A 14,680-nucleotide genomic window follows, 5' to 3' on the forward strand; every position below is an offset into this window, starting at 1 on the left:
AGTTATGGGTTTGATGCAGGAGTTGGTGAAATTCTCTCACCTGTGTTATGCAGGTCAGACAAGATAGTCATAATGGTCCCTTCCAGGCTTAAAAAAATCTGTGAAGCATTTAAATAAATTGATGGGGTGAAAGTGCAATTTATCAAGTGTGGATGTGGGCCTATGTTGATGCAGTTCAGAGCTCATGAGGACAGAAAGGTGTTTTGAAGCTCTGAAGGAAACCCCACCACAAGCCAGGTAAGATCCAAAGAATGCCCTTAACTCAGGCAGCACTTATGTGTCTGACAGACTATAAAGCCTTGCAGTTTTCACACATACTCTTGGCAATACTTCAAATGCCCCAAGGGGCTGCTAGACCCAGGAGATGTGGGGGAAATATCCAGGACTATGATACTAAAACTAAATTAAGCTAAACACCTCAAACTAAGAAAGTCATCCTAAAACCTAGATTTTTTTATAGAAAACCATTCAAGACCAGCTAGCTGGCCCTGAACTACTGAAGGATATCATCCTTTATTAGTATGGTCAATAAGGTTCGTGGCTCCAACCATCACTGCTGGTAACTGGGTTTGAGCTACAGTCATATACATCCCATATGTGGAATCAGAGAAAGGTAGTTCTCAAAGAATTAGAGCATTCTTACAATGATCAATAACTACTAAGTCTTCTATAATCAATCAAAATTAGCATGTTCTTTTTATAAGAAGAATATTTAACATCAGGGAAGAATTAAAAGTTCCAAATAAAGAGATGCATTTATCTAAAAGCATTTATTTAAACAAATACACTCTTTGTACTGTACAGATGTATGATGTCAAAGCTTTAATACATTTGAAAAACTGGAAGTTAATGGAAATGCTGACAGCTTGTAGCTTTATACAGTATTTACATTCTAGTAGTTACAATAGTGAGTAGGAAGGTTTAAGGAATTGTCTGGTTTTGGGCTTTGGTGGTGCCATAATCCCCAGTTTCCTACTGGTTCCTGGCATGACTGTAGCACCATAAGATGTTGAATTGTATCTTGATGATGTCTGGGCTTTGGCGTTAGAAGAGACCTTTTTGTTGTTGATATAACCCCTACAAATGTAGAGAAAAAAGGATGATTTAGCATATCAACATGATAACCAATACCATAAACCTGTATATTACATTTTATCTAAGAGAGTCAAATATATGACCCATGTGCCAAATCCACCGGCATGATGTGGCTTGCATAAACACGTTCATATTCTCCAGAATCTAATCTTTCATTTAAAAACAAAAGTAAATTTCTAACGCTCATGGGTGCAGAAGTAACCTTTTAAAGGTGAACCAGGTGTAATATAGGCTATGATGTCTGCGGACAGCCTGAAACAGTCATGCAAAAGGGTGAAGTCCCTTTTCCTCTATTAGTCTGATTAGTGGATCAACTTTAAATGACACCTTAGTGACAACTTTAAATACTGAAATCACTGATCATTTTAGAGGATAGAAAGGTAGGGAAGTTCACTGGATTGGAAATTGGGAGTTCCTGCAGAGGAGGAAATCCAGAAAAGATGGAGAGGAGAGGGCAGAAACAGCAGTGGGATTAAAGGAGATCTTATTTTCTCTCAATAAAGGCATTGAATAAATAACTGAACATAATCAGTACATACAGGCCATTGTCTTTTCTTGTGCTCTGAAAACCACCTACTGACATCAGTGGGTATTCCACTGCATTGTGAGTATATAGTCCTGATTGTATAGCCAGGCTCAAGAACTATAATTAATTATACAATTTGGCCCTGTCCTCCAAATGAGTTTGATTCCCCTGATCTAGGAAAGCTACCAAAGCAATTTACAGACCTTATAGCAATTACATACAAAGCTTGTTAAAAGAATGTTGTTTAAAATGCAAAGTCAAGCACTCAGACGTTAAGAAATGCCAGATCTATGGTTGCCTGTACAATAAGTCTGCACTCCTGCATGTCCATCCTGTACACTGAATGGGCAGGAATCCTGAGGAAAAACTGCATATGATCATATACCTAGACTGTTCCATAATGCATATGCACAAGGGGGCAGAATTAATGTTATAGATAACCATAAATCTGGAATCTCCTAACTTTCACGTGCTTGACCTTTAGTGTAATTTTCTGTATGTTTTTCTAACTATTTTAAAAGAAAAAATAAATTTACTAGCGTAACTAACCACCATTCCTCTTCTCCTCCCCTCCCCCCACCCCCCGATCCATCATTATCAGGGTTTGTACCATGAACCTACAGCACAGGCTGCTACCACTTGAGCTCCAGGGCTAACTTAACTGGCAGCAGGAGGCTGTTATCCCAGAGGGAGGATGGACTTCTGGGTCTATGAAGAATGGAGTTAAATCCAGCCTAGCCTTCTGTTCATCTCCAGGACTTGGCATTCCTGCTTCATATGGTAAATCCGGGGGATGGTGCAACTGGAGCCAGGTTCTTATGTGGAAGGGATGGGGAAGAACCCAGCCTGGTTTCTGCCTCATGCAGGTGCATCCAGAGGGGACTATGGATCTATTAGGGCCATCTGCTGGGTCCAAGGATCCCAACTCAGTCCCCTTCCCCCACAAATTACAGCTGTTCTGGGGCAACCCCAGGTATAGTATCTGCTAATGATGATTTGGTGGTGGTGTGAGATGAGCACTTTGGAATGTTATTGTGTTCAGTTATTTTCTCATGACGAGCTATGTAAACAGGAGAAGGGAAATGGCAATTTTTAGTAATTTATATGTCAGCAAAAAGTTGAATGGGATTGCAGGGAACAAAGAAAAGGCACTTCCCTAGCTCAAGCCAAATATCAAAGGCTGCTGCAAACAATGAAGGTCTGAGTGTGTCTCAGAAAAAGGTCAGAAGAATCCTTTATAATAGAAAGTGCTATACGATCAGTTCCCTCCATAACTATTTCACCCACCATTTACTATTCCCCTTCTGTGGTGGGATACCACAATGTTTTGTGCCTGGAACACTATTCAGTAGTTTTTAGGAGGGTAAGTGTGAATAACATCTCCAAATGAACCAGAAGGTAACCTTTGCTCTTCCCACGTAAATTTCATTATTTTCTGATCTGGACCTAGCATGTGCGTTCATGCAGATGTGCTAGTGCTACGTAAAAAACACCTCTGGCTGCTGGCATAGGTAATCTTTGTGAATAGTGGGAAATCATTTATTTTGCCAATTCAAGAATAAAAATAGAATAAAAATGTGTTACCTAAGAGCATGGAGAAGATGGGAATCTTTGCAGACACTGCACAATTAAGGTAAAAGTTTTTTGGGGGAGCAATTGATATGAACTTTGTGGTATGAGTGGAAAAGATCCATTTTGAAGATGGATCTCTGAATGCCTTAATGAGGCCAGACAATTTTTCTGTGCTTTCCAGCATCCTTCTAATTTTCTAAAATGAGTATTACCTACATTTAGTTTCCAGTGTCTTTAGACTTAAGTAACTGTTATGTATTAACATTATCCAGGGTTTTTTCCCCTGTGATTCTCATCTAGAAGAGGAAACTTATTGGGTAAAAACAACATGTTTGCACTAATCTTGTTTATATCAAATGCAGAGTTTGTCTCTCATGATTCATTTTAACTTCAGACCTTCTCTGTCAAATGTTTTAAATACTGCTGTTATGGAATAAATTCATTTAACCCAGAAAGTTAAGCAGCAAACCACCATACAGTTTAAGCCCCAACTTCTGGGGGAAATGTCCTCTGTATTTCAAAATCCTCCTTGCTGTTGCAAGAAATAAATGAATGCTTAAATAGTCATTGTGTACGTAAGACCTACAAGGTTGCTTGTTCGGGTGGTATATATGTATCCATAGTGAACAAATGGAGCACAAATTAAGAAACACAATTTAATGCTACCAATACCAATAGTATACAGATAAGGAAGTGAAGCAGAGCTATATTGTTGGGTGCTCTATGTGAGAAGCTGTGGGCAAAAGAAGGGGGAGGAAGACAAAATGTTTACAAATGGAAAAGGAAAAACCAGAAAGACAAAACTAATTCTCAAGCTTCCAAAATCATTTTTTTAGCACTAATTCCAAGTGAGTAAGCAAAAAATAAACAAAAGATTCTTGACAGCATCTCTTTAAATTTTGCTCAATCTGTTGCCTTGCCTGCAAAAGTTTCAAAAACAGTGGAAAGGTATGCCAATAAAATTGTGGCTTGCTTTAAGTTAATATCAGAATTAAAAACTGCTGCAAAGCATGCAACTTTGATAGGAGCTTTTGGGAAATATAGATGTCACCAATTACAGTGACAAAGGAAAACAAGAACATTTGCCCCACCAGCACATCTGCAGTTGTGTACTGTATTGAAAACCACAAAACTAATGTTTAGTAATGAACCTAAATTTCAGGGCTCTGGCAGGCTGCTTAGTATTTAAAAGATATATTTACTGGAGATTCCAGATGGAAAAATTATAACTGGGGAACATCTGTCCCACTTCCATTTTTAGGGGACAGAAGGAGATTTCAAAGGGAAGGCACAGAATCAAGCTTAGAATATTTTTTTCATTATCTGAAAACAGTTGTGAGTGTGATGTAAGATTTTTTCAATCCCTGGATCCCTCAGTTTACTGTAATTCTATGGAATGGATACAAGTCTTCCAGGACCTTAACTTGATTAAAATGAGATTGGTGGAGTGAAATCCTTAACATATTGTCATGCATAAGATCAGTCTCTTGCTTCAAACCCATTTCCCACTGCTACATGGGGTGCATTTCTCCTGACACTGCTACCCTCCTGGATGCCTGGAGAGCAAGGAAGAGATCATCTGCTCTGCACTCCATATTCTAGCCTTGTGTGAAATCAGAGAGAGACAAGCACCTCTCAGATCCAGGGATTCCACAGGAGTCATGTGTGCTTCTGAAGTATCACCATTGTACAATAATGACTTTATAAAGAGGTTATAAATGCTTCCAAATCCATGTTTTTCATGCGGCTGGGCTAATGCCTCTCTCCCCCTTCACCGTTTTCCTACTGACTATATTCTTCAACATTAAATTAAAGCAACCTTAATTCAACACTTTAGTGGGTATTTTTATCATGCTATTTTGGTTAAATCCGTGTTACAAGTATTAACAAACTACATACCCCTTGGAACGAGACTGCTGGCTACCACCATAACCTGTTTTTTTCTTCTTGGATTCTCTGAAGAATGGTGGTCTTTTCCTCTTCTTTCCTTTGTTTGTGCTGTTGCAAAAATAGCTAGAAGTTGTGTGTGTCTCCTCTATCTCCTCACTCTCACGTTTTCCAGCGTCCGTGTCCACAGTGTGGTAAGAGTCAGTGTCTTCTACAAATGGACATTTTGTTAAAACTAATGCAACTGGGACATGGTCTGGGACAACTTCCACAAAATAATTCCTAGAGTAATCTTGATTTAAAAATTGTCAGTGATGAAGAATCCACCAGAACCCTTGATAAATAGTTCCAGTGGCTAATTACCTTCCCTGCTAATAATTTATGCCTTATTTTTGGCCTGAATTTGTCTAGCTTCAACTTTCAACCATTGAATCAGGTTACACTTTTCTCTGCTAGATTTACAGTTGACCAACACATGAGTCAGTGGAGAACTTTAGTCTGATTTGTTCACCCATGCTACAATGCTAGCCCATAACTAGTTGATGTGAATGGGAAAATTACAGTGCACGATACACCTCAAGGCTGAAAATCTCCTCTCTGCTCCCAGCCATGAAAGGCGGGCCAACAGATGAGCAATCTTACTTTTCTTCTCTTGTTCTTACCCAGGACATCTGAAGTCCAGTTATCCACCACTGTCTATTTCTTAAGATAGATAGTGAATCTCTCCTCTTCCACCTCCCCTCCCACCTCTTAGTTAAGGATGCTTCTGTGCTCTGAAAAGCCACAATTTTTAAAAATGAAAGTTTGAACACACGCCATAAAGCTGTATTTTAACATGGACCCCTTATTTATGTAACTTCATACAGAGAAAAGGCTTTTAAATAAAAAGCACACTCATTTGGATGCAAGGCATACTATACCTGGCAGTGTCCATTCAGAGTACTTTTGCATGACTTGAATTATTTCTGCACCATACTTTTCCAGTTTGTCTTCTGTAACACCATCAATCTGAAGCAAAACCTCCGAGTCAGAAGACAAGGTTTCTGTATGCAGATGTAAAGAAATTTTGATTAGATAAAATTTATATCAGACAAAACAGATTTTGCACACTTTTTAAAAAAAAAACAAAACAAAAAACAAAGGAACATTTGTAGATTTAAAATTCAGGTAAAGTGTAGACAGGATTGAAATCAGACAACCAGATGTATTTTTGGAATTTTGTTGGAAGATGGGCAATATGTTGCCCATCAGTAGGATGTCAGAACTACCAACTCCCATTCATATACTAAACAAGGAACAAACTGAATCAGAGAAAATCTTAAATACTCTTTCAAGAGCTCCATTATAGAGCTTAATACGCAGTAGACAAATAGAACTTAATCATGCCCATCAGAGCACAGTTTAGGAACGGGGGTTTAAAGAAATCAGGGCAGAATAGCACACATGCCTCTCTTCCAGCAGATCGCCTCCCAGTTAGTTAGCATGTACACTACTGTCAGCAGCAAGCTGAAGGATGGAAGTCAATCAGTGTGCTTTCAAACTGTCACAAAGCGTGCCCGCCACCACCAAGTGTAAGCCCACCCTGGGATGAATCCTGCCCTGAACCAGAAATAGCCTACTGCCCCCATAGGAGTTTTGGTCATGAGGATAAACATTACCTGCTATTCTCTTGAGTGTAGCAGTGTTAAAAATATTGAAGTAATGGACAGCAAAAACTTTTCCAAGAGTTTTGCAAACATCTGTAAGTTCCACAAGACATTTCTTAACCATCTCTTCCCGTTGTGACATTTTTGTCACTGAAGCCCTTTGCTTTCGAATACTGCTGGCATTCTCAGTTTCATAAAACTCCACCTGTTAAAATAAGAAATTAAATAAGTGATTAATTTATATGAGAGAAATTCCAGAGCTGCTGAACAGCAGATATCTGGCCTTTAACCAGTAAAAACAGGTATTAAAATTGAAAAAAAAAAATTTTTTTTAATAACATTTGTTATTGACTTAAGGTAACTGTTTACCCAACAAGAAGAACAACTCTATACAAGATCCTTTTTATGTGTATGGGGTTTTTCACCAGGAATCCCAAAGCCACGTGGTTAGTAGGCACAATCCTTTTTAAAAGAATTGTGGGACTGAGTTCACAAAAAACAGGAAAAAAACAAAAAACCACACAGCAAGTTTGGGTGGGGGCTGATGGAGCTGGTGGGACTATTGTTGCGGGCTGGCTGCTTAAAGTGGCTTCTCTCTTTTACCTCTACGTACACAGGACTGCTCTGAAAGGGGAGTTACCGGTGCGCTGGCTATGCAGCCTCTTGTAGTGCAGCTTTCCTTGGAGCTTAACACTGGCTGGTGAAGAGGGCTGAGGAGCTGCAGATGGACTGGGATTAGGAGAGAAAGGAGCAAGGCAGAAACAGCCTCAAGGAAAGGAGAGAGAGTTGCTTTTTTCCTCCACTTAACTAGCTCCTTTTGAGTCCTAGGGATCACAGGATTTTGCCACTTTTGTTTCTCCCCTTGTGGGGTGTAACCCAGTTGATGCACCACTTTTTGAGTCATGCCCTACCACTTGAGAAGTGCTTGGTTAGAGCATTGGACTGGAAACCAGACCTACCGCATACTATTTCCTACAGGTGACAAGTAATTTCTGTACCTCAGTTTCCATCATCTACAAGCAGGTTATACTAGTACTCTTGACAACTCACCAGAGTTTTGTAAAGTTTAACTAATGGTTGCAAAGCACCCTGAAATTATTGAATATATGAGATTATAGAAATGTAGTTATTTTTGTTTTTAAAACTATCCTGGCACTCAATGTAAATTCAAAGCATGTTCTTAAAGCAGAGAAGAGCAACAGTTTCATTTTAATTTAAGAAGGAAACACCAATGTAGAATTAAAGAAAAAGTAAATTTGTTACACACCTGTAGATATCCATCTAGGACAGCCTGCGCTCTCTCTCCTACCGTTACATATGCTACTGCTTGCTCGGCAGCAGTGATATACAATTCTTCCTCAAGAATCTTATCCAGTACCAGCTTTCTAAACAGCCTTTCCGCATTATGTCGTGAGTAAGCAGCTCCCTTCCCAAATATACCGGACTGAATCCTAGCACTTTTCGTACCTGTTTAGTAAGAACAAACAGAATTGGTTTAATAACCAAGCCAGTAAGTTACACAACTGTAGAAGGCTATGGAGCCATTTTGCACAGCCCATTCACAAAAACCTGAACAAGTGGCAGAAGCTTGAAGACTTACAATAATTATCATTTTATCTACACTATATAGTATAGTAACTATATAGCCAGTTAAGGCTAGGGTTTTTATTTATTCTAGAGCACATGCCATATGGATTACTCTCAGAAAGGAACCCTATTGGTATATATCTTGTTTCTAGCTTCTGCCCGTGCTTTATGGACCCTCTGGCATACAGCCTACACCAAATTTGAGCAGTAGAACAGAACTTACCCAAGAAAATGTCAATCATCATGTTCAACGTATACCTTCCAGAACCTGCATTTCTTCTCCCCATTTGTCCACAATGCTCTTGAACAAATCTTATAATACTTTTCACTTCATTCGTCACATTTCTTGATTTGTAATCCTATCACAATAGATTTGATTAGAAAGATTTGTTTCCATTGTAACTAATACCATTTGCTACTGACAACTTTGTTTCTAACTGCTGGGCTTTTTCAATCATAAATTAATTCTGATCCACATACAGATTAGTTATTGCCTATTTACATTGATATGCCATTGGGAATTTTAGGTTAGTAAATAATCCTTTGAAAATGTAAAAGGATCAATAAAGTTAAAGAACATAGATATTGCAAAGCAATTTTATTGTTGTACAAAATTGATACAGTATTCCAGAAGACTGGAAAAGGGCAAATATAGTGCCAATCTATAAAAAGGGGAATAAGGACAACCCAGGGAATTGCAGACCAGTCAGCTTAACTTCAGTACCCAGAAAGATAATGGAGCAAATAATTAAGCAATCGATTTGCAAACACCTAGAAGATAATAAGGTGATAAGTAACAGTCAGCATGGATTTGCCCAGAACGAATCATGGCAAACCAACCTAATAGCGTTCTTTGACAGGGCACTAAGCTTTGTGGATAGGGGGGAAGTGGTAGATGTGGTATATCTTGACTTTAGTAAGGCTTCTGATACTGTCTTCCACGACCTTCTCATAAACAAACTAGGAAAATATAACCTAAATGGAGCTACCGTAAAATGGGTGCATAACGGGCTGGAAAACCATTCCCAGCGACTAGTTATTGGTGGTTTGCAGTCAAGCTGGAAGGGCATATCAAGTGGGGTCCCAGAGGGATTAGTTCTGAGTCCAGTTCTGTTCAGTATCTTCACTGATCATTTAGATGGATGGCATAGAGAGTACACATATAAAGTTTGCAGACAATACCAAGCTGGAACGGGTTGCAAGTGCTTTGGAAGATAAGATGAAAATTCAAAATGATCTGGACAAACTGTAGAAATGGTGTAAAATAAATAGGATGAAATTCAGAAAGGACAAATGCAAGTTACAATCAGTTGCACACATACAAAATGGGAAATGATTGCCGAGGAAGGAGTACTGCAGAAAGGTATCTGGGGGTCATAGTGGATCACAAGCTAAAGATGAGTCAATAGTGTAATGCTGTTGCAAAAAAAACCAAGCAAACATAATTCTGGGATGTATTACAGGAGTGCTGTAAACAAGACATGAAAAATAATTCTTCCACTCTACTCCACGCAGATTAGGCCTCAACTGAAGTATTGTGTCCAGTTCTGGGGGCCACATTTCAGGAAAGATGTGGACAAATTGGAGAAAGTCCAGAGAAGAGCAACAAAAATGATTACATGTCTAGAAAACATGACCTATGAGGGAAGACTGAAAAAATTGGGTTTGGTTAGTCTGGAAAAGAAGACTGCAAGGGGACATGATAACAGCTTTCAAGTAGATAAAAGAGGAGGAGGGAGAAAAATTGTTCTCCTTAACCTCTGAGGATAAGACAAGAAGCAATGGGCTTAAATTGCAGCAGGGACAGTTTAGGTTGGACATTAGGAAACATTTCCTAACTGTCAGGGTGATTAAACACTGGAATGAATTGCTTAAGGAGGTTGTGGAATCTCTGTCATTGTCTAATCTGCTCTTAAAAATCTCCAAACACCTCTCAGGAATGACCTAGAGAATTCTTAGTCCTCCCATAAGTGCAGGGGACTGGACTAGAAGCCTTCTCAAAGTCTCTTCCAGTCCTATGATTCTATGATTCTATTTGGTTTAACAGAGTTTATACACTCAAACTGCAAGAGTACTGTTCGAGTATTGTGTTGATCAAGTTAACTAATTTTAAAAATATCCATATAGGATTTACTCAACAGTAACGAGAGTTGGATGCATAAATTCTAGTGCATCCAAATGATAATATACTATGTAGAGTCTACATTATTTTATTCAATATTATCGTTGGTTTAAAACTGAGAAGAGTGTGGGGTAGTGCACTGAGCACAGGATTAAGAAATAAAGTCCTTTGGACTGTAATATTGACTCACTATGGAAACAAACACCTTTCTGCCTCAGTTTCACCATCTGTAAAATGGTATCATACTTACCTACCTTGAGGTATTATGGGGATTAGTGTTTGAAGTCCTCTGCAGTTTAAAAACTAGGTGTACTAAATTCAATCAGCAGACTTATTAAAGAATCTCACATTTGGTGTGGAAAAAAGTCCTCCTGCACTTTTTCCCACCAATTAGTTTTTTCTTAAGGTAACAGGACTTCCTTTCTAAGGCACTTAAAAACTATTTCTTAACTTTTCTTGAAGACAGTAATTTATACTGCAATTGAATACCTTTTTAAAAGTTAATTCAGATAAAGGAAAATATGAGTAACGAGTAAGTAGGTCAATATATATGAATTAAACCTAGCCTTTATTTTGTGGATTATTAAAATTGTAATATTTATTTGAAAATGTCATCTACTGAATTACTAGGAGCACCAGATATTTAAACCAAATATCGGTAGATGCTTGATTGGCCTGCAAAGCTGGAAAAAATGGTGGGTTTAAGATATCCATCAACCCTTTTGTTTTACTCCTGTTCACACTAGCAATCTATTGGTCAACAGATCTTGACCTGCAGAGACTGCAAACCCTCTCCTACCCCAAAACTCCTACCCCAAAACAAAGCTGCCTTCGAGCCCTCTTAGACAGTAGCTGGAGGATTCCACCTGTGGGGAGAATTCCTAGGTGGCATAGCCACCACAGTGAGTTCTGTGCCAACTTCTTCTGGCACAGTAGGCATGGCTGGGAGAAAAAGAGGTGTTGGAGGGTATCGTTAAACTTCCCAGTCCCCAGCTGCCCCAACAGTTCCTGGGGTCCAAATGCAACTAGTGTAAGTCTGTTCTAGGTTACACCTTGGGACCAACTCAAAACACTTGGTATCACAGGGCATGAAGGATCTCACTCAGTATCTCTGTACTGCCTTCTAGAATATATTATCAAGGTTTTTTTTTTTTGTTGGGTTTTTTTTTGTTTTTTTTTTACCAACCTTAAGAAAAACACCCCACAATTTTAAGAGCTGAAATTTACAGATGATGTAATTTTTTACCTTCTTTCTACAGCAGTTGTCACAAGTTACTTCTGGGTGTTCCTTACAAAAGGAAAGATTAAAACCAGTTTCCCCAAAGTAAGCCAAAAGCTGTATTCTCCGGCATTCATGTACATTCTCACAGTAATGAACCATACTGTAAAGGTTGTCAAAGTGGGTTTTTCTTGTTTGACTGTTTCCATCTTTTTCCACTGAAATAAAAGGGATGCATTCATTGTATTTGTTACACAATGTACACAAAGGCTAAAGTCATTACTGATCAAACAATTTACCTCAAGCACTTAGATAAAAGTAGTCAGCTACCTAGGCAAAAAAATACATTCTTAGCCAGTCAAGACATCTCATTCCACTTTTAAGAATTTAAGAACATGGGGGAGAAAGAAAGCCACAGAAATGCTCTCAGTATCTGCCCCAAAAGTAGAAGTTTGGAAATTCTGCAAAATGAATACATTGGTTGGGTTTTTAAACTAAAACTAAGGTATAGGTAAAGAAAATTTTCAGAGAGGGGAACAATGAAAGCATGCTGGGGGGACTCTGCAACTACAGTGACTCAGTCCAGCATTATATGGCATTCTGAAGATCTTTAAAATAGCAAACTAATATGTAAATAGAACAGGACAAAAACTTAACACTGACTGAATTACTTATTTCCTGTCATAACATTTGATATATCAGAGATGGGAGCCTTTGCTTACTTTGTATTAGCCTTCTAAGCCTGGTTACATCACTATAACTATAGAAAAGCACACAGTGAGAAACTTCACCATCTCGTCCAGCTCTGCCAGATTCTTGATAATAACCTTCCATAGATTTAGGGAGGGATGCATGAACAACATAGCGTACATCTGGTTTATCAATTCCCATGCCAAAAGCAATTGTTGCACATATAACCTGGAATAAGAGCCATAAATTATTATACAATCATAAAGCTAATACAAGCTATTCATACAGCAACTTTACACTATGAATGTATTGTGATCATTCATATGTAGGGCCCTACCAAATTCACAGTCCATTTTAGTCCATTTCATGGTCATAGGATTTTAAAAATTGTAAATTTCATGATTTCAGCTATTTAATTTCACAGTGTGGTAATTGTAGGGCTCCTAACCCCCCCCCCCCCCCCCCAAAAAAAAAAAAAAGAGTTGCAGGGGGTCACGGATTGGTATTGCCACCCTTACTTCTGCACTGCTGCTGGCAGAGTGCCGCCTTCAGAGCTGGGCACCCAGGCAGCAGCTGCCGCTGTCCAGCTCTGAAGGCAGCACAGAAGTAAAGGTGGCAATACTGCGACTCCCCTAAAGTAACCTTGAAAACCCCTCCCCCCCCTCCCAACTCACTTTTGGGTCTGTGCCCCCAACTTGAGAAACGCTGGTCTCCCATGAAATCTGTAGCGTATAGGGTAATAGCACACAAAAGACCAGATTTCATGGATGTGGGAGAGGGAGGAGACCAGATTTCACGGTCCATGACGCATTTTTCATGGCTGTGAATTTGGTACGGCCCTCCTAATATGATCCTGTATTGAATGCAAAATTAATTTTGGTGTATCCCAAGAGGAGTAAGATACATTCAGCCAAAACATATTTACAAATGTCAGCTACTTTCCCAGAAAGAGTCTAGTGGTTAGAGCACAGAACTGAGAGAAGATGCGAGTTCGAGCTCCTGCTCTGCCATAAACTTGCTGTGTGACCTTGTGCAAAAACACTTAACGACTTTGTGCCTTATTTTCCCCACCTGTGAAAGGGTGCCTTCCCTCACAGCAGTACGACAATGCCTCAAGTCCTTAACCTCTGTAAAATTCTTAAGTATAATATTTATTACTGTTGCTTATAAATATTCCATGTAAATGCGATGCTGACATTAGCACTTCCCCTACAGAAGGGCTAGCAACTGTTTTCTGACCCTCTATTCTGCACAGTTATTTAATTCCATGTCTAGTCATGTAAGATTTTTATATCAACTTTGGTTTCATTTTTTATGTGCATTTTGCTCTAGTTTACACTGAGTTTTTGTGAGAGTCCCACATTCTTCCTGTGGGAATCTCTATTAACCTTCTCATTTGTTTTTCCTTTTTACCTGACACCCATCCTGATTAATCCATTTTCGTTGTACAAGATCTCTAACAGAGTCACTGAGGCCAGCATGATAGGCAAGTGCAGCAAGACCCTTTTCCTGTAGGATTTCAGCGGTTTTGTTACAGTCCTGTCGCGAGAGGCAGTAAATTATTCCAGAGTCATCTGTGAATATAAAGAGAAAGTTTGTGCTGGAATGTAGGTTCTTCTGTTTCACAAGGATCAATAGCCTTCTCAGTCAACCCAGCTTTAATAAAATCCATTAAGAGTTTGCTAAAAAAATAAACATTTGCATGGCAAAGGCAATTTTCTTATTTAGATATTTTAACCTACAAGTCCCTGCCATCCCTTTTTCCTATTCATTCCCATCAGGAACCCCTATTTTAAGGTGTCCCACTGATTAAACTTAAGTCATGGCATCAAAGAACTAAATTACTCTGCCTCCGGCATTTTGTTCTTCTACATTTACCAGTACTCTCAAAAAGCATAGGAGAGTAGAGTTTTATGTACCCACTATTGCCTTATACAAGAACTGTAATTCATTGAAATGTATATGAGCACATCCATCTACAAGAAGATTCAGTACTCACACGGATGATATTTTTTGATCCATTCCAAGCAGTCCAATGCCACCCTTTTTGGCTTTTTGGGCAATACATCATATTTCAAGTTATGCCTGTTAAAGCTCATAGTAAACCTAAAACATAATGTCCAAAGCATGTTAGCGTCATATACATAGTATATTTTTAAAAGAGGTGCTACAAGTCTTCAGAGTAAAAGGTCAAAGCAAATGAGACTAGATTGTCATTTAGAACATAATTTTGAATCCAGGATATTAATGAGTGACCCTGGTATTGCACAATTTTGCACTATGTAGTAATCTCCATAGGATAGGAATTGTCTCGAAGGACTCCAAATTAAGATTAA

General features: G+C 38.8%; 1 protein-coding gene across 1 annotated transcript in view; it reads right to left on the reverse strand.

Moving 5' to 3' along the window:
- Nucleotides 1–804: 804 nt before the first annotated feature.
- Nucleotides 805–14,680, reverse strand: part of BLM (BLM RecQ like helicase) — a 32,025-nt gene continuing 18,149 nt past the window's right edge. The window contains exons 12-21 of the mRNA XM_077829050.1: nucleotides 14,344–14,450; nucleotides 13,758–13,918; nucleotides 12,377–12,572; nucleotides 11,682–11,872; nucleotides 8,537–8,672; nucleotides 7,994–8,193; nucleotides 6,739–6,931; nucleotides 6,001–6,123; nucleotides 5,093–5,291; nucleotides 805–1,077 (exon numbers count right to left, since the gene is read on the reverse strand). Coding sequence (XP_077685176.1) covers nucleotides 900–1,077; nucleotides 5,093–5,291; nucleotides 6,001–6,123; nucleotides 6,739–6,931; nucleotides 7,994–8,193; nucleotides 8,537–8,672; nucleotides 11,682–11,872; nucleotides 12,377–12,572; nucleotides 13,758–13,918; nucleotides 14,344–14,450 — 1,684 coding nt within the window. The 3' untranslated portion in view covers nucleotides 805–899. The remainder of the gene's footprint in view (nucleotides 1,078–5,092; nucleotides 5,292–6,000; nucleotides 6,124–6,738; nucleotides 6,932–7,993; nucleotides 8,194–8,536; nucleotides 8,673–11,681; nucleotides 11,873–12,376; nucleotides 12,573–13,757; nucleotides 13,919–14,343; nucleotides 14,451–14,680) is intronic.

Source organism: Eretmochelys imbricata, chromosome 10 (assembly GCF_965152235.1).
Source record: "Eretmochelys imbricata isolate rEreImb1 chromosome 10, rEreImb1.hap1, whole genome shotgun sequence".
NCBI lineage: Eukaryota > Metazoa > Chordata > Testudines > Cheloniidae > Eretmochelys > Eretmochelys imbricata.